This window comes from Esox lucius, chromosome 5 (genome assembly GCF_011004845.1).
Source record: "Esox lucius isolate fEsoLuc1 chromosome 5, fEsoLuc1.pri, whole genome shotgun sequence".
In the NCBI taxonomy this organism is placed as follows: Eukaryota; Metazoa; Chordata; class Actinopteri; order Esociformes; family Esocidae; genus Esox; species Esox lucius.
Window position 1 is genome coordinate 32,095,136 of NC_047573.1, and position 18,006 is coordinate 32,113,141.

At 39.3% G+C, this 18,006-nt stretch overlaps 1 protein-coding gene across 4 annotated transcripts; it reads right to left on the bottom strand.

The window, feature by feature from the left end:
• Window positions 1-8,158: 8,158 nt before the first annotated feature.
• Window positions 8,159-16,300, bottom strand: si:dkeyp-118b1.2 (Sgf11 domain-containing protein). 4 transcript variants are annotated; one of them, XR_002196424.3, is made up of 10 exons: window positions 16,190-16,300; window positions 15,600-15,639; window positions 15,315-15,440; window positions 14,927-15,059; window positions 14,583-14,754; window positions 13,336-13,439; window positions 12,770-12,792; window positions 12,426-12,471; window positions 10,806-11,819; window positions 9,173-10,674 (listed from the first exon to the last, which is right to left on the bottom strand). XR_002196424.3 is itself a non-coding variant. In XM_010864575.4 (9 exons), exons 3-9 carry the CDS (start codon window positions 15,363-15,365, stop codon window positions 9,087-9,089), a joined length of 609 nt encoding a protein of 202 aa, XP_010862877.1. In that variant the 5' UTR covers window positions 15,366-15,440; window positions 15,592-15,639; window positions 16,190-16,297; the 3' UTR covers window positions 8,159-9,086. The 4 variants fall into 4 exon arrangements, 1 of the variants encoding a protein (XP_010862877.1); XR_827382.5 differs by having other exon boundaries at window positions 15,592-15,639; XM_010864575.4 differs by lacking the exons at window positions 9,173-10,674; window positions 10,806-11,819 and adding an exon at window positions 8,159-9,166 and having other exon boundaries at window positions 15,592-15,639; window positions 16,190-16,297.
• Window positions 16,301-18,006: the final 1,706 nt, after the last annotated feature.

Below are 18,006 nucleotides of genomic sequence, written 5' to 3' on the forward strand. Positions count from 1 at the left end.
TATGTATTATTTGAATCTCTACAATTGGGGATTTGACTGAATCTGCCTTTATCATGGAATTATTTTGTACTACGTATCCTGTGTCTGCCACCTACTGTCATTATAAGGTTACTGAGCTGAGAAATCAGTCATCAGCTGCATAACTGAGGTGTCGAGATTTTCTTCTTTTTGAGGCTACTGCCAAGGCCAAATGGCGTTTCAGATATTAGGAAGTGGATGACAGAGAACTTCTTGCTTTTAAACTCAAGAAAAACAGAAATGCTTGTTTTAAGACCCAAGAAACAAAGAGCTTTGTTAGCAGATCTCACTGGGAACCTCGACGGCTGCATGGTTATAACCCAAAAAACTGTAAGAAACCTCTGCGTTACCTTTGACCCTGACCTCTCCTTTGATGAACATATAAAATATGTCTCAAGAGTTTCTTATTTTCATCTTCAAAACATTGCAAAAAATTTGAAACTTTCTATCAAAAACTGATGCAGAAAAACAAATCCATGCTTTTGTTACTTCTAGACTAGATTACTGCAATGCTTTACTTTCCAGTTACCCTGACAAATCAATAAATAAACTTCAATTAGTGGTGCACACGGCTGCTAGAATCTTAACTAGAACAAAAACATTTGAACACATTACTCCTGTACTAGCCTCTTTACACTGGCTGCCTGTTAGGGTTTTATTGTTCACCTATAAATCAATACATGGACTTGCTCCCACTTACCTCGTTGAAATGATCCAGCCATACATACCGACACGTAACCTTAGATTGCAAAATGCAGGCCTTTTAATTGTACCTTGAATTTCTAAACAAACAGCCGGAGGCCGGGCCTTTTCTCATAGTGCTCAACTACTGTGGAATGATTTGTCAATTATAAATGCAAACTCAGTGCAAATTTAAAGTTTCTACTAAAGACCCATCGCTACAGCACGGTCTATGAATAGGTGTAGTGTGGCCCAGGGGCGTGAAGGTGACCAGAAAGGCTTGATACTGTCCACCCTTGCTGTCATTTCATCCTTAATGCATTTTCGGAATTATCCCAGTCTCCTTTAAATAGACTCAGCCCACATGCAATTATTAATTATTACAATTGTACTCTTAATATGTTCACCCGGCACAGCCAGAAGAGGACTGGTCACCCCTCTGAGACTGGGTCCTCTCTAGGTTTCTTCCTACATTTTTGCATTCTTAGGGAGTTTTTCCAAGCCACTGAAATTCAACACAACTGTTGTTTGGTCCTTGGGGTTTAAGGCCAGATGTTTTGTAAAAGCACTTGGTGACAACTGCTGATGTAAAAAGGGCTTTATAAATACATTTGATTACTTTTGATTGAAGAGATCTTCTTAAGCTTAAGGTGTATTTTTTCCTTGCCTTTCATACATGCTTGTCTGAAAGCTACTAGGATGCGTTTTGTAAATAAAAATGATCACTACTTCCATGCAATAGGTGTAATGATAAGACAGGTAATGGGCATAACACAGTCTCAATTATAGCATCAAGCCTTGGAAGATGTTTTAAATATTGTACATTTTGCTAAAATTATTTCACATGGACAGTGCATAGAAAACAACCAAAAATTATGGGATATTTAACAGCTTGGATGTAACCAAGCTTTGTTTATTGAAATCCCTACATCACACAGTGGTAAAAGCAACCAAGTGGAAAATCTACGTATGTATTTACATGGATGTCATCATTGTCTTATGGATGTTAAATCATGTCCTGTCTCTCAACTCTCCTGTCAATTTTCTTCTGTAATTTCTCCTCTACAGCTCATTCACATTGTGACCCTTTGGATCAAGTTCAATGCTTGTTTGAATACTCAGACAAATTAGCCTTAAAACCTCACCAGAAGGCAGCTCATAATGTTAACGTATTGAATGTATGCATGTTATCTCTGTGACTTACAATGATATAGTCAGGTCACAAGTCCGTTCTGATCATTCCCATCCAGTATGTATTTTGACCCAACACTGAACACTGGTGGCACTGCCTTTCTCATGGAAAGATAAAGCCCTATATACTTCAGAGAGGAAGGTCATCGTGGAGCTTCTGTTAGCAGGCATCTATTTAGTCCTCTTGCTAGGGGGCATACTGGAATCCAAGATCTTGGCCTGCCTGGTGATGACCTCAAAGATCTTGGCACTTTCTAGAAGGCCTGGAGCTTCAAGGGGTCCCTACAGAATGCAGAGATTGTAAGTTGTGTTGGTTCTGATAGGCAAATACACTCACCTAAAGGATTATTAGGAACACCATACTAATACTGTGTTTGACCCCTTTTCGCCTTCAGAACTGCCTTCATTCTACGTGGCATTGATTCAACAAGGTGCTGAAAGCGTTCTTTAGAAATGTTGGCCCATATTGATAGGATAGCATCTTGCAGTTGATGGAGATTTGTGGGATGCACATCCAGGGCACGATGCTCCCGTTCCACCACATCCCAAAGATGCTCTATTGGGTTGAGATCTGGTGACTGTGGGGGCCATTTCAGTACAGTGAACTCATTGTCATGTTCAAGAAATCAATTTGAAATGATTCGAGCTTTGTTACATGGTGCTTTATCCTGCTGGAAGTAGCCATCAGAGGATGGGTACATGGTGGTCATAAAGGGATGGACATGGTCAGAAACAATGCTCAGGTAGGCCATGGCATTTAAACGATGCCCAATTGGCACTAAGGGGCCTAAAAGTGTGCCAAGAAAACATCCCCCATGCCATTACACCACCACCACCAGCCTGCACAGTGGTAACAAGGCATGATGGATCCATATTCTCATTCTGTTAACGCCAAATTCTGACTCTACCATCTGAATGTCTCAACAGAAATCGAGACTCATCAGACCAGGCAACATTCTTCCAGTCTTCCACTGTCCAATTTTGGTGAACTCGTGCAAATTGTAGCCTCTTTTTCCTATTTGTAGTGGAGATGAGTGGTACCCGGTGGGGTCTTCTGCTGTTGTAGCCCATCCGCCTTAAGGTTGTGCGTGTTGTGGCTTCACAAATGCTTTGCTGCATACCTCGGTTGTAACGAGTGGTTATTTCAGTCAAAGTTGCTCTTCTATCAGCTTGAATCAGTCGGCCCATTCTCCTCTGACCTCTAGCATCAACAAGGCATTTTTGCCCACAGGACTGCCGCATACTGGATGTTTTTACCCTTTTCACACCATTCTTTGTAAACCCTAGAAATGGTTGTGCGTGAAAATCCCAGTAACTGAGCAGATCATTCTGACATTCAGTTTGGAGTTCAGGAGATCGTCTTGACCAGGACCAAACCCCTAAATGCATCAAAGCAACTGCCATGTGATTGGTTGATTAGATAATTGCATTAATGAGAAATTGAACAGGTGTTCCTAATAATCCTATAGGTGAGTGTAGATGGTAGCATAGGGTATTATACTGTTTTTTGGATTTAGGATTTTTTTCTCCTGGATACTTAGTGCAAATAAAGGCAGAAAAGTCTGATTTTGTGTGTTCATTTTAGGTTGCAAGGCAACAAAAGGTGAACATTTTGAAAGGGGTGATGACTTTCTATGCCCACTGTACATAAACATATTTTCACGATTCTCCGGAAACACAGATGCTGGAGTCAAGCGCAGAGTTGATGAAGCACAAAAACATAATAAAAAAAACAGAGTCACAGGGCAGGTTGAGAAGTCAAAAACATGGGAGGTCCAAAAACCGGGGCTACATTACAAAATCGTAAGGCGAGAGAGTAATCGTTGTTACAAAACTGGGTCAAGGAATAACTACGCGAAAGGGGTAATTGGAATAAACGCTTGGTAAGTTAAAAATGCAAACAATACTTCACAACCCCAAAGCCACACCCCAGGCATTATATACCAGCCCCAATCACTCCAAACTTAACACAGGTGTGCATCAATACTCCGGGGAAGGGGGGTGTGGTCGATGCGGAGGAGAGGCCCGGAACGAGAATGTGACACATATACACTGAACAAAATTATAAACGCAACACTTTCGTTTTTGCCCCCATTTATCATGAGCTGAACTCAAAGATCTAAGACTTTTTATATGTACACAAAAGGTCTATTTCTCTCAAATATTGTTCACAAATCTGTCTAAATCTGTGTCAGTGAGCACTTCTCCTTTGCCGAGATAATACATCCACCTCACAGGTGTGGCATATCAAGATTCTGATTAGACAGCATGATTATTACACAGGTGTGCCTTACACTGGTCACAATAAAAGGCCACTCTACATGGTTGGGTTGTTTTAGGTCTATTACATGTTTTAGGTCTATTACTGGGAACATAAAAACAGAATGCAATGATGTGCAAATCATTTATTCCTATATTTTGAAAATAGTAGAAAGACAACTTGTACTATTGTTATTGTTTTTAGAAAAATACATGCCCATTTTGAATTTGATGCCAGCAGCACATTTAAAAAAAGTTGGGACAGGGGCAGGTTTACCATTGTGTTGCATCACCTCTCCTTTTAACAATACTCTGCATCAATTTGTGAACTGAGGAGACCAATTGCTGTAGTGTTGAAAGTGAAATGTATTCCTTGCTTGAGATAGGAGTTAACCTGCTCAACAGTTTGGTGTCTCCTTTGTTGTATTTTTTTGTTTCAGAATGTGCCAAAAATGTTCAATGGGTGACAGGTCTGGACTGCAGGCTGGCCAATTTAGCACCCAGACTCTTTTATTATGGAGCCATGCAAGCAAGCAAGTTTATTCATATAGCACAATTCATACATTGAAGCAATTCAATGTGCTTTACAGTGAAAATAAAAATACAAAATGCAATGGAAATAAAACAGTCAGATTGTGACAATTCTTTAGCTCAGCTGTCTCCAGAGGGACTGCATGAACTTCAACACCTGGTATCTCTCTAGCTCAGCTGTCTCCAGGAGGACTGCATGAACTTCAACACCCCGATATCTCAATCCTCGCATTCCAATGCTAGGATTAACCCGTCAATCTCTATGTGAGATAATCATTGCATCAGTGTCTTACTTGGCTCTCTCCACGGGGACATTTATGCCATGTCTGTTCATGCATTTTATATTCATCCTCAATGAGTTACAGTTACCATAACTGTTTACTGAACCACCCCGGTATCTCAATCCTCACCCTCCAGCGCTTGGATAAACTCGTCAGTCCTTTTGTGAGATAATACTTTACATTGATGTCTAAACAGCAGCACAAGAACTTGCATTATCCGTCATCCGCAGATTGATACATTTACACAGAGGTTATTCCTCTGACAGCACCAGAACTTGCATTATGTTTAGTAAAAGATAGCAAAATAGACATTTAATAACAAAATAAATCAAGAAGAGAAATATAAAATACAGCATAATAATAAAACATAGAATAAGAAAATAAAACGTGATAAAAACACAGGAAGCTATAAAAGCTGTAAGACTAAACAGTGCAGTTAAGTGAGTTTAAGTGCTCAGTCATAGGCATGTGAAAAGAGAAGTCTTTTTAACCTGGATTTAAAAATGGATATATTTGGTGCACGTCTAAGATCTTCTGGTAGTTTATTCCAGTTGTGTACAGCATAAGTGCTAAACGCGGCTTCTCCATGTTTAGTTTGGACTCTTGGCTCTAATAGTTGACCTGTGTTCATGGATCTAAGGGCCCTGCTCAGTTTATATTCTTCAAACATATCAGAAATGTATTCAGGTCCTAAACCATTCAGAGATTTATAAACTAAAATGACCACTTTAAAATCTTTTTTTTTAATGACTGGAAGCCAATGCAAAGATTTTAGAACCGGAATGATGTGCTCTGTTAACTTGGTCCTGGTTAACATTCTATCAGAACAAAAATTTACGCACTAGATCCCTGTTTTTAAGGGCCCGAGAATCCAGCTCTTTACTAATGCTTGTGCTTTTATTTTTGTTGCCAAACACAACAATCTCAGTTTTAACTTGGTTTTATTGTAGACAATTTTGTTCATCCAGGTATTCATGTGCTCTATACCGTGACACAGAGAGTCTATTGAGCTGTTGTCATACGGTTCGAGAGCCATATATATTTGAGTATCATCAGCATAGTTGTGGTAGTTAATGTTGTTGTTCTGTATTTGGCCCAGAGGTAGCATATAGAGATTAAACAGAAGCGGTCTGAGAACTGATCCCTGTGGAACTCTACATGTCATAGCCACCCTATCAGATTCATGATTACCAATGGTGACAAAGTAACTCCGGCCATCTAGATAAGATCTGAACCAATCAAGAACTGTCCCAGAGAGTCCTACCCAATTTTCCAGCCTATCTATAAGTGTTCTGTGATCTACAGTGTCAAATGCTGCACTGAGATCTAATAGAATTCGAACTGTTATTTTATCTGAATGAGCATTCAGCCGTATATAATTTAAAAGTTTAATCAGGGCCGTTTCAGTACTGTGGTGAGGTCGGAAGCCTGACTGAAATTTGTCTAAGAGACGCTTGAGGTCACAAAACTGCTGAGTTGATTTAAGACAAATTTCTCAATGATCTTGGCTATAAAAGGGAGATTTGATACAGGTCTATAGTTGTTCATTATAGATGCATCCAGTGTTCTCTTTTTTAATAGGGGCTTAATGGCAGCTGTTTTTAGAGATGTTGGGAAAATGCCTGACTGCAGAGAGCTATCAACTATTTGCTGCAGGTCCGTTGTTATAAAGTTTTAATTTTTTTAAAGTCTGATGGCAGTGTGTCGAGACAGCAAGTGGAAGCTTTAAGATCTTGAACTGTTTCTTCTAGGGATTTTTTATCAATTGTATAAAATTGTGACACAATAACCAAGTTATGTCTTGGTGGTCGTGGTGACGGTACAGTGTCCTTGTTAGACGGTGCAGTTCTGATGGTCCGTCTAATACTTGAACATTTTTTCACTAAAGAAACACGCAAATTCATTACATTTCACTGTGGACATGAGTTCTGATGCTAATCTGCTTTATTGGTTTTGTAAGCTTGTCGACCATGAAAAATAGAGTGTGAGTATTATTGATATTCTTGTTGATCATTCCTGATAAATGTTGCTGTCTTGCCCTGCGTAACTCATTGTTGAAACTACCAAGGCTTTGTTTATAGATGTCATAGTGAATTTGAAGGTTAGTTTTCTTCCGCTTATGTTCCGCTTTCCTACATTCTCTTTTCAGGACGCTTACCATCATGGTGGTTCTCCATGGTGCTTTCTGTTTGCTCATAGTTTTCTTTACCTTTACCGGTGCAACACGATCCATGACATTCAATATTTTGGCATTACAATTATCCAGGAGTACATCAACTGACTCAGCACTTATTGTTGGAGATATAGCCATGGCTTCAATAAACTGAGCATTGGTACTCTCATTAATGTACCTTTTCCTAACAGAAACATTCGGGGTCATAAGTGATTCAAAAAAGACACAGAAATGATCAGACAGGGCCAAGTCTTTAACCATGAGAGGAAATATTTAGACCTTTTGAAATAACCAGATCTAGAATGTGGCCTTGAGTGTGTGTACGCTCTTTCACATGTTGAGTGAGATCAAAAGTGTCAAGTAGTGCATAAAGTTATTTGTCCATACTATTATCTATGTGGATGTTAAAATCCCCTGTAATAAACAAGTTATAATCAACTGATAAAACAGTAGTTCAGCAAAATCATCAAGAAAATTTGCACAATATCTTGGAGGTCTGTAAATGGTTAAAAACAAAATTTCCGGGGTACCCTTCAATGTAAAACAGAGGTATTCAAAATAAATAAAATTAACTTGTGTATTTCCTTTGCACTGGAATGTATCTTTGGATAGTGGAGTTTGGAGTGTGACTGTTTGAGGTTGTGGACAGGTGTCTTTTATACTGATAACAAGTTCAAACAGGTGCCACTAATACAGGTAACGAGTGGAGGACAGAGGAGCCTCTTAAAGAAGAAGTTACAGGTCTGTGAGAGCCAGAAATCTTGCTTGTTTGTAGGTGACCAAATACTTATTTTACAGAGGAATTTACCAATGAATTCATAAAAAATCCTACAATGTGATTTTCTGGATTTTTTTCTCTCATTTTGTCTCTCATAGTTGAACTGTTCCTATAGTGAAAATTACAGGCTTCTCTCATCTTTTTGAGTGGGAGAACTTGCACAATTGGTGGCTGACTAAATACTTTTTTGCCCCACTGTACTTTAGGTTCCTATTGTTTCGGGTAAAAAAATTAGAACACCTTGTGGCCAGAGAACAATCATTTATTACTTGACAGATAAACACAGAGCATGATAGCAGCAATTCAAACTATTCAAATATTTACACTATCACAAAACAGACACACATCACCCTTCACAATGTAAACACGATACATATACACGTTTGTGTGCTAGAAAACAAGCCTAACTACAGTAACAACCCATCAAAAATGAAACATTTACCTGTAAGTGATGAGGAGTTTGTGGCCTGTTTTTCAAAACCTACTTTTCAACTTATATCCGTATGATTCTAGTTCTGTTCTTTTTTTGGTGCATTGAATAAAAAAATATTTGTAACACAAACCATTTCCACAGGTAGGGACTATATGTCAAGTGATGAGTGATAATCTGACCTCAATCTCATAAGAGAGTAGTCATGATTTTGACTGGGTTCATGTAATAAAAATGTAACCACAAACTATTGATCATGATTCAGAGATGTGACTTATTGTACATGTTATTGTACAAAGAAATTTTAAAAAGTTTGTATTGAAATTGAGTCTAATTAAATGGTCCTCAATATTTTTTGCTCTGCTCACTTCAACTGCTTCTGCCTAGCCACTGCACTGTTTGCTCTCTTTGTCTGTGGATTGAGCAAGACATTAATAAAATTTTGTATATTTTTTTGAAAAAAATATTTGTGTAATGATTATGTGAAGGAAAAAATAAATAAAACTGCTTCAATATGTTGTGTTCATTAGGGCACAATGTAACAAACAGTTTTAAATCGTTTCGCAACAGAAACCAAAAACAAGCATTTGATGTTGGAGAGGTTCAACCACTCCCTTCTGTTTGAGTCGGGTTTTGTCCTGTTTGCTACCTAATAAACACAGTAACAGTCTAACACATGTGTAACGGTCCATTGAAAAACCAAAGGAGCCTGGTGGGCTCTGAAATAATGTTCCTGACAGTTGGTCACTGAGGGAAGGCTTCGTCTTTCATCAGCATGCGTGGGCTCTCCTGGTTGTCCGTACGCCGTCTAGGACCCATCATACCTGTGTATGGAAAATAACATTGTGCCAATAGGTAAACACAGGACACACCACTATGCTCGCTGTTTAACCTATAGGCAGAACTTCACAGCCATAAACCTGCTCACTCTGCCATTGGGCATACATGTTTCTGTTACAGCTAAAGCTCAAAGACCCTCCGCCTTCCCTCCACCACTGACTAGAATCCTTAATACATTTAATATGGTCTTAATACTCTCCTTCTGTATGCTTCCCCAAACTGTCAAAAATAACCCACCTTCACTGAACCCCTCAAATCCAGCAGCTTAATTGCATTTTAAACCCCAAATCTATTTTGCATGAATAAACATATTATTCATCACAACCTTTATGAATATCTGGGTTTTCCCTCTTCACAGTGCAGAAAGACTGCATTTAATCAGAGGATACCACTCGTTCCTTTTTTTTTAGCAAGAGATAGCACTTGTATAGCCTATGAAATTAGCAGAAATGTCCAGAAAGTAGTTTTGAATGCATTTTATTGAAAATAAACAATAACACAAAAATTGTGATATTTTCTTATATACTGTACATTGAGGAATTCAACCACAAAATACTAGTATTTCATTTTCTGAACCATTGCTCCCACCCACAAGGAGAATAAACAACAACAATTAGAATAAAATAAGATAATAGATGCAAAATAAAAACTTGAAGACCATGAATCAATCAATTCTAATTAGCACATGTAGAACAGTATGCAAGTGTGTGTGGATGGACTTTCCAGATGTATTTCTCACATGTGCAGCAGCAGCACATAGTATTTGTTTCACAGTCCTTCTTTTGGGGGAGCAGAATCAGCATCTCCTCCTCTTGCCTGCACCAGCTGCAGTGCTGGGCACTTTTTTGAATGTGTAGGGTTACAAGTGCCTTTCCCAGCTACTCCAGGAACCCCACTATTGTTCTGCTTATTAGGCATCCAGGTAGGGTTGATCTTGTTCCATATCATGAAGGCATTGTTTGAGGACACATCAATGTTACGGAAGTTGTTATCCTCCTGCAGCGGTAAGTTCCAACCACCTTGTCCAGGTTGTCCTACTTTGTTCTGGTTGTAGTCCAGGTGATGATGGCTTGTTCCCGGTCCTAACAATCGCTGAACTTAACCATTTTGTGCAGTGTGCTCAGGAGGACCACATTCTTGTTCCTCTTTGAAAGGTAAGAAACAAGAGTGGTCGTGGGGGTGAAGGCAAACTTTAATGAAAAGGCCTCGTTCCTGCTTGTTGCGAGGAGCGCAGTGGGGAGTTCTGGCTTGTTCTTCTAACTGTGTCAAACATGGTGAGTTCATAAAAGGTGAAGAAATTGTCAAATGTATATTTGTGCCCCCTCAGTCCATCTGTCACATCAATCACAACCCACATCCGGCCCTTCACTGGTCAGCTTCCTGTGTAGACTTGCATCTTCTAAGTGTACCTGGACTGTGCATCACAGGCCACCCATATCTTGATGTCATACCTTGCTGGCATGCTGGGCATACTGCTGGAATGGACAGCGAACTTTTGACAAAAGAAATTACATCAATAATTAATATCAGTGTCACCGTAAACAATCACATAAATCAATGAAATTACAGCTAAACACGAAAATTTAAAAATCACTTACATTACAGATACAAATAAAAATGTACCTCTGAATGGAACCAGGTGCTCATCCACTGTTACTTCAGGCCCAGGGTTGTAGAGGCATGGCAGACACTCCACCCACCTCCCCCAAAACTCTCTTATGGCCGCCAGTGTCCCTCTCACACATCTTAACCCCCGGCTATCAAACGTGGCATTCTTGAGAGTGTAAAAGTCTTTCAGAGGCATCGTGCTGTTCTTCAATCAATAAGGTCTCTCTTTCAGCTTTGGGGATTTCTTCTGCATCTGAAGATGATGCATTGTACTCCTGGTTGTATTGTTCCCCATCTTTTTCAGATAGCTCCTCTTCTAAATCATTGTTCTCTTGTTTCTCATCTGAGAACATCAGCTCTTCGACCTGCTGGGCACTAGTTTCCAGTTTCAACATGCCCTTGTGGCTTCAGCAAAGAAAGAACTGGGGACACTCATCTGCAGCACCTTTATAGCCTCCGGCTGCATTCCCCATTAGTAAACAATGCTTTCAAAAATGTTTCACTTTATCTGAAATTGTTTTTATTTTACCTGTGAACTTGAGTCATGTGTGCGGTCATGGAGGGGAGATGCAGCACATGCACAAGAAAGTTTTAGTTTTTGGTTGGAGTTCAATCAGCAGCACACAATCTAACTTTCTCATTGTGTATGTGTGTCTTTGTGGTTTTTGTGGGGTGGATTGTTTTTTTTAAACTGCCGGGTCAAAAATGACCCTAAGACAATCTTTGTACCCTGGTGGTGTACAGCTTTCATGGAAATATGAACAAAGGCAATGTTTCCCTTTTTCTAACGTTCGGGTCACACTAGGAAAAGTCATCAAATCTGAAGTTCATCTAGGGGGTTTTCTCTGCTGTTAAACATAGTGGTGGGTAATTTTTCCCCTTAAGACAACACAAGGGTATTAAAAAAAGTATATATATACTATAGCATTCTTCTGTTCCCCAAACAGACTGAGGTACATATGCACTGTTTGGTAGGTCTAGCATTGGGGTTGCTTGAAGCACACCAGCTTTGATTTCCACAGGCGCCACCTAAAAATAAGATGTATGATGATGATGACTAAGTCAGATGAAAGTGTCAGCTAAATGGCACATAGTTATTATAATTTAATTAATTAGTGTCAGGCCTATACAAAGGAGGCATAAAGAAATAACTATTGACTGCAATAACTATTCAAAGGAATATAACAGTACCATATTCCAGCCACAGGTAGCAGCAGTGATCCAGGTTCTGAGACAGGCCTTAAGTCCAAATGTGCTACCGTTCAGGTGGAGAGGAGGTTCAATAATAACCCACAAGGACCTTGTGGGTTTGTGGTATATTGCCAATATTCCACATAAAAGATCAATGCGTGGTGCTTTAGCCGTGGTATATTGGCCATATGCCCCACCTCTCAAGCCATATTGCATATATACTACAGCTATCCACCAATCAGCATTAAGAATTTAAACCACCCGGTTTATAAGGTCTTATATTCCACAGCTTGGAACCAATCACCATTCAGGACCTAACCCATCCTGCTAATAATCTGTTTCGTAACTCCTTTGGCCTCCTGCCTGTCACCACTGAGATGCGTGTTAATCCCCTGGCCACTCAGCTGTGTGTTAGTGCTTATTTACTGACTGATAATGACTTACCACTCTTGTGTTTAAATGATTTGGATCTCCTGGGTGAGTTTGGATTCTGTAATAAAAATAAAAAGTCTATGCATTTATATATACACACACACACAAACACTAAATCATGTTGCAGTGTTGAAAGCTTTATGAACATACGATAACTTTGTATATTCATGGCTTGTTTTGTTAATGCAATCCTGCAGTTTTTTGATGAGGTTGGTTAGAAACACAGAAATCCTTTGATCTCTTACTAGATAAAGCAAATAAATATATATCTGAATCATCAATAAACAGCAAAATATCTTGACAAACATATACAATCTTACCAATAATATAGGTTGTTTCAAAGAATGTGCAAATACCTTATCTGATTTTCTCTTCTTAGCTGCAAAGAAAGAGCATTACAAGAAAAATTATTTTGAAGATTTACATCATTATATACTAACATACACAAGTGGAAATATCAGCATTTTTATTGTTTGACAATGCACACATGTATTTTCATGTTTAAAATGTTTTATTTGGAAAATACTGGATATCAAATCTTTAATTGCACTTTAATTGCTGCGAACATAATACTATAATGAATGCGTTGGCCAAATTAATTCAGAGAGCAACAAACAAAGATTATGTTATTGCTATATTAAAAATGTTATTCCTTTTTTTATTTTTTATGTCGTATTATTGTCATTGCTTTTTACTACCAGAATTTAACCAGGAAGGTATGACTGAGAACAAATGCCAGTTCTATCTATTGAGCTCCTATGAGCGCGTTAGATGTTACTGCTTACAAAGGGTAGTGTTAGCGGTTTTGCACACTGTTGCAAGACATAGTGCACAATGCAATACCTGTCTGTTTCATTCTGCTTAATAACATTGGCCATCATCTGATGACCTCTGAATAGGACCCGGATAACCAGTCCTTTACCTTTCTTTTCCGCCCCATAGGACCAGTCATTATCATTGACGTCATCGTTATCCTCCTGATCGCTCTCGGATTTGTTGTTTGTGTTGTTACCACCGGTGACTATTCTGTGAAATGACAGTGACATCATCCATTACTGTAACGCCCGACCTGGGTCAGAACACTATGCAAATACTTTTCCGTAGTTAATGTGCACTTGATTGACCTTGTGTTGTATATCAGCCAACAGAATAATCCCAAAATGGCTAACCCGAAACCATTTGGCATTCTAGGCAGGGTAAAGCAACGTTTTTTGAAGCACGTAGCATCATATTCTGACATTCATACAATAAAAAAGTACACAAGAAAAGTTTACATTAATGTTAGGTTGAAAGGACAAGACTTTGCCTTTATGAAGGGTTTGGTATTTATTAAAATCAAAACATTACATTTTTGAGCTAAAAGAATCAAACAGAAATGTCATCAACCATGCTCATAAAAGCTCATCCTTAGAGCTTTGCAAACTTATCAAATTATTTTCACATTATTATGCTGTGGATCTCAGTTGAAAGGGGATACCTGTCAGTATGCACACAAGATCCAACCAAAATGGTGCATAAGCACTTAACTCAACCCCTTAAATTGGAGACGTGCTGGAAGCTGCCATTGTGAGCAATTAGGATCAACAGAACTTCTGCAGAAGGACATCATTTTTGCACATTGTCTGCTTGGACATGATCTAGCATCCATTTAGTTACAGCTTAGGCTACCTACCCATGCCAAATACTTCCGCTGATTAGGATATTTCAACTAGGGTGAGAAAAAAGACTGTTGCCAGGGTTAAAGAACACTACTTTGAAACTGTCTCATTAGGCCATAGGCTTTGTGTTCTGAATGTTTGTTCAAGTAGCGACATGGTTTAAAATTTAATGGGATCTAAAATAAAGTAAAACACTACCATATCAAATTAAAGTGGCACGCAATTTTTTTTTAAACTACTACTACACAGGATTGATCACATCAATCCAGGGAAACTCGAGCGATATGAGTGCATACTGCACAGAACCTTGACACAGCTCACAACTGTCTTCACCCTTTCAAACGTTCGGGAGAGCTCGTCCGAAAAAGCGGCGCACGCTACCTCGGAAGGGGGCGTCTTGAGCTTTCGATATTTGCAGGGTTACACAACAACAAAAAGCGTCTTCGATATGCCTCAGAATATGAAGCATAATGTAAATAAGGCCTAAATGATGTGCAGGTGGGTGGCTAACCTGCGGTTGGCTATGCGGCTGCTGTTGCGCCCCATGCCCAAACATTTCTCCAAGTGCGGGGCGAAGCGCGATGCAGCGATGCTCCGGCTGCAGTTAGGACAGACGCACTCCTTGTTCTTCCACTGGTTGTATACCTGCCCGAAGACATCCAACCCTGGCTGGTCCACAATTTCTACACATCCAGAAAAAATAACCACAATTAAAAACCACTATGGGGTGCCGTTTGTGATGGATCTAGTGAGATTCTCCAAGAGAGTTATTGTCCCATTGATTTGGTTTCTTCTGCGTATTTCCACTATCTCAAAGCCCTCGACATTTGTTGACTACAACAAAGAAATGCATACCAAACTCCCTCATGCTTTCTTGGTCTGTGTCATCCAGGAAGAAGTAGCCCTGCTTGACGGCCCGATGGACTTCGAAGCACACCCCCAGACAAGCATCCTCCACCAGGTCAGACAGGATGTCCTGAGCCACGCCCTGTTAAGAGCCACAGTCTTACCATATTAGAACTAGACTTTCTATGGCCTGTTAAAGGAGTTACAGGACTGATTCCCACTTGGGCCAAACTCAGCAGAACCATGCTAAGTTAATTAATGCTGGCCATCATCCATTTCTGCAGTCCAAATAATGAAGTCTTTGTATAACATAAAAAATGAAATGTGTGAGTGGAAAAGCAGAATACTATTGTAGCCCACACAGAACTTCACCAAATCAACTACTAGGTACATTCACCTCCAGCTTGCTGTTGTCCAGGCTGGACATTGAAACCTCCTCCATTTTCATTTGCCAGAACTAGGAGATGAGCCGATACTTCTGTGTTCATGCTGTAGAGCAGCCAGCATTGGACAAAACGGGAGGCTAGACCAGACATGACAGAAGACACCAGACATATCTATTATTTTATTTTAAAATAATAGAACTTAGAATATCAAATACATCAGCAATGATAGAGGGAACAAAACAACAATTGAGGAGCAAATTTAACATTGTAACATAAGGTGATACTTACAAATGCACAAATGTGTTGTTTGGAGTCTAGGCTATCCACATACATAACCTGACATTAATGACGACGAAAGACAAGGATTATTCGTTAACTGTAGTACTAACCCCAATAATGATGCTATTTATTCGCGTTGCAACACGTAGCTTAAAAACAGCACTGAACAATTAATGTATCCCTCAGATACATCCCATATATATACATTAAAACATGCTGAAGACAATGGCCTTATGGGGAATAACATTGAGTATTTAGCACAATGAAAAACAACGGGGCGATAAACAACGACACTGGATTCGTGTCTATTTCCAATAAAGAGACTGGGGTCATTTTGTGATTACAAACTAGACACATACATACTTTTTTTTTTTAAATCATTAACACAAAATAATTTAATCGGAAACTATTGTTACACTTCGGACGTTAAAAGATTACTGCGAAGCTTGCATTGGTTTGCTATAGTGCACTGCAGCGGTTCGTTTAAAAAAACTCGATGCATTGTCAAAACAACTGCCACTTTCACTGAACAGTTCGGTTTATATTCAACGAATACAGCTACTACATACATAGCAGTTTTGTTTAGTAAACCAATGGTTTTATTTACCTATTTCGGCAGGCATCCATCTTTACATTAAGACGACTCAGGCAGTAGCAATCGATCGCGCAACACATGAAAACATAGATAGAGGATCCTAATGTCCAAAATCGTTTTAACGTGGGTAGAATCAACTGGGTGGGACTTAAAGGTCGATAATAATAACATGAATCATCCCAGGGCTCGACTTTTTAAAATTATCTTTGGATATTCATATAAATTTTTCTAAATTATTACATTTACTTAATGAATGATTAGGTGTTTTTGACAGGATTTTCTTGAAAGAATCCTCTCATATCGATGCAGATATTCTCCTTGTTTAAACAGTGATGCTAAACCGAGTCAGGTTTTCTTTCTATAACATCTCTAACATTTTGTTCTCTGTCCACATTAAGTTCAACATGTAACACATCGAATTTGAACATTCATACTGATGGGGCCTGAAGTAGATACAACTCTAGATGAGGAATATTTTGTCCATTGAGCCAGAAAATCTGAGCTATTTGCTTCTGCGAATGTGTTCAACATTGTGCTCCAGTTCCCTTCTATCTTAAATGCACATGTAGGCTATGCCAAAACTGTTAACATAATTTATGAAAAAAAAAAATATATATTAGGGTTTTATGTAGCGAAGTAACCACTGGGCAATGGACTACTCTTAGTGCTGAAATTGGATTTCAGATCTGGTCTGCCTGTCATGGCCCTAATTTCAGATGTGTGTGTTGGGATGGACAAAATGTCTTGTTTTAGTTTTATGATTATGTTTTCAGACAGGGCCAGATCTAGGAATGAGTGACATAAGCGGTTGCTTAGGGCTCCCAACCGCTATTAATACATTTTTGATATATCGACACAGAATAATTGTGTGAAAGGCCAGAGATCCACTACATCTGCCCCTTCGGAGCAGTTCATGATCTACACAGTCAGAAGTCTTCTCTATCCTGACACCTCTATTTATAGTTTTCATGTGACGTCACTGCATATGGGAATGCCCACTTGGCGGGCAAAACAAAATTCCATTAACTATTCCACAACTTTTGCTAGTTATATTTCAAAATGCCAGATAGTTGCAGTTCCATTGGATGCGCTAACCTTATATATATTGCATTTGCAATCATATCTATCAATCAATCAATCAATCACATTTATTTATAAAGCCCTTTTTACAACTGCAGTTGTCACAAAGTGCTTTACAGAGACGCCCGGCCTTAAACCCCAAGGAGCAAACAACAGTAGTGTCGGATATCTACATGTAATCTGTTTTCATCTGCATCGATGCAAACAACTCCAATGGCCTAGCTAACGTTAGTGAGGCTAGCAAAACCTCTCTTAATAACAACGTTAATACAGGAGAAAATCGCACCAATCTAACCTTCTCCATAGCAACCCAGGCTGTCAATGTTGTGTCATTTAAACAGTAGGAATGGTTTACCTGACATTGGGAAAACATTGATATTATTACTGATACATTTGTCACCCGATTCTGTGTTATACTGGCTGCCCTACGCTACACTGACCACCCACAGAAATTCAATTTTGGTAAATTAGTACTAAACTTCACTTTGACAAAAAAAAATGTTTTCACCTCCCAAACTATTGCATTATTAGCCCAACCTGATTGAATGTACAGATAGCTGTCTGTACTTTTGTATGCTTTCATTCTTCACCCGGGCTGAAGTCACAGAGGTGGTCAAGAAACTCCTCGGTGGCAAGGCCCCGGGGGTGGATGAGATCCGCCCTGAGTACCTCAAGTCTCTGGATGTTGTGGGGCTGTCTTGGTTGACACGCCTGTGCAACATCGCGTGGCGGTCGGGGACAGTGCCTCT

What these genes read in the sequence shown, in the direction of transcription:
- si:dkeyp-118b1.2 (XM_010864575.4), bottom strand. Translation starts at nt 15,365, where the DNA reads ATGAAAATGGAGGAGGTTTCAATGTCCAGCCTGGACAACAGCAAGCTG. An exon ending in CTATGGGGCGGAAAAGAAAG is followed by an intron (nt 12,793 to 13,335) that starts GTAAAGGACTGG and finishes CTTTCTTTGCAG; the next exon opens with CTAAGAAGAGAAAATCAGAT. An exon ending in ATCATTTAAACACAAGAGTG is followed by an intron (nt 9,167 to 12,425) that starts GTAAGTCATTAT and finishes TTCCATACACAG; the next exon opens with GTATGATGGGTCCTAGACGG.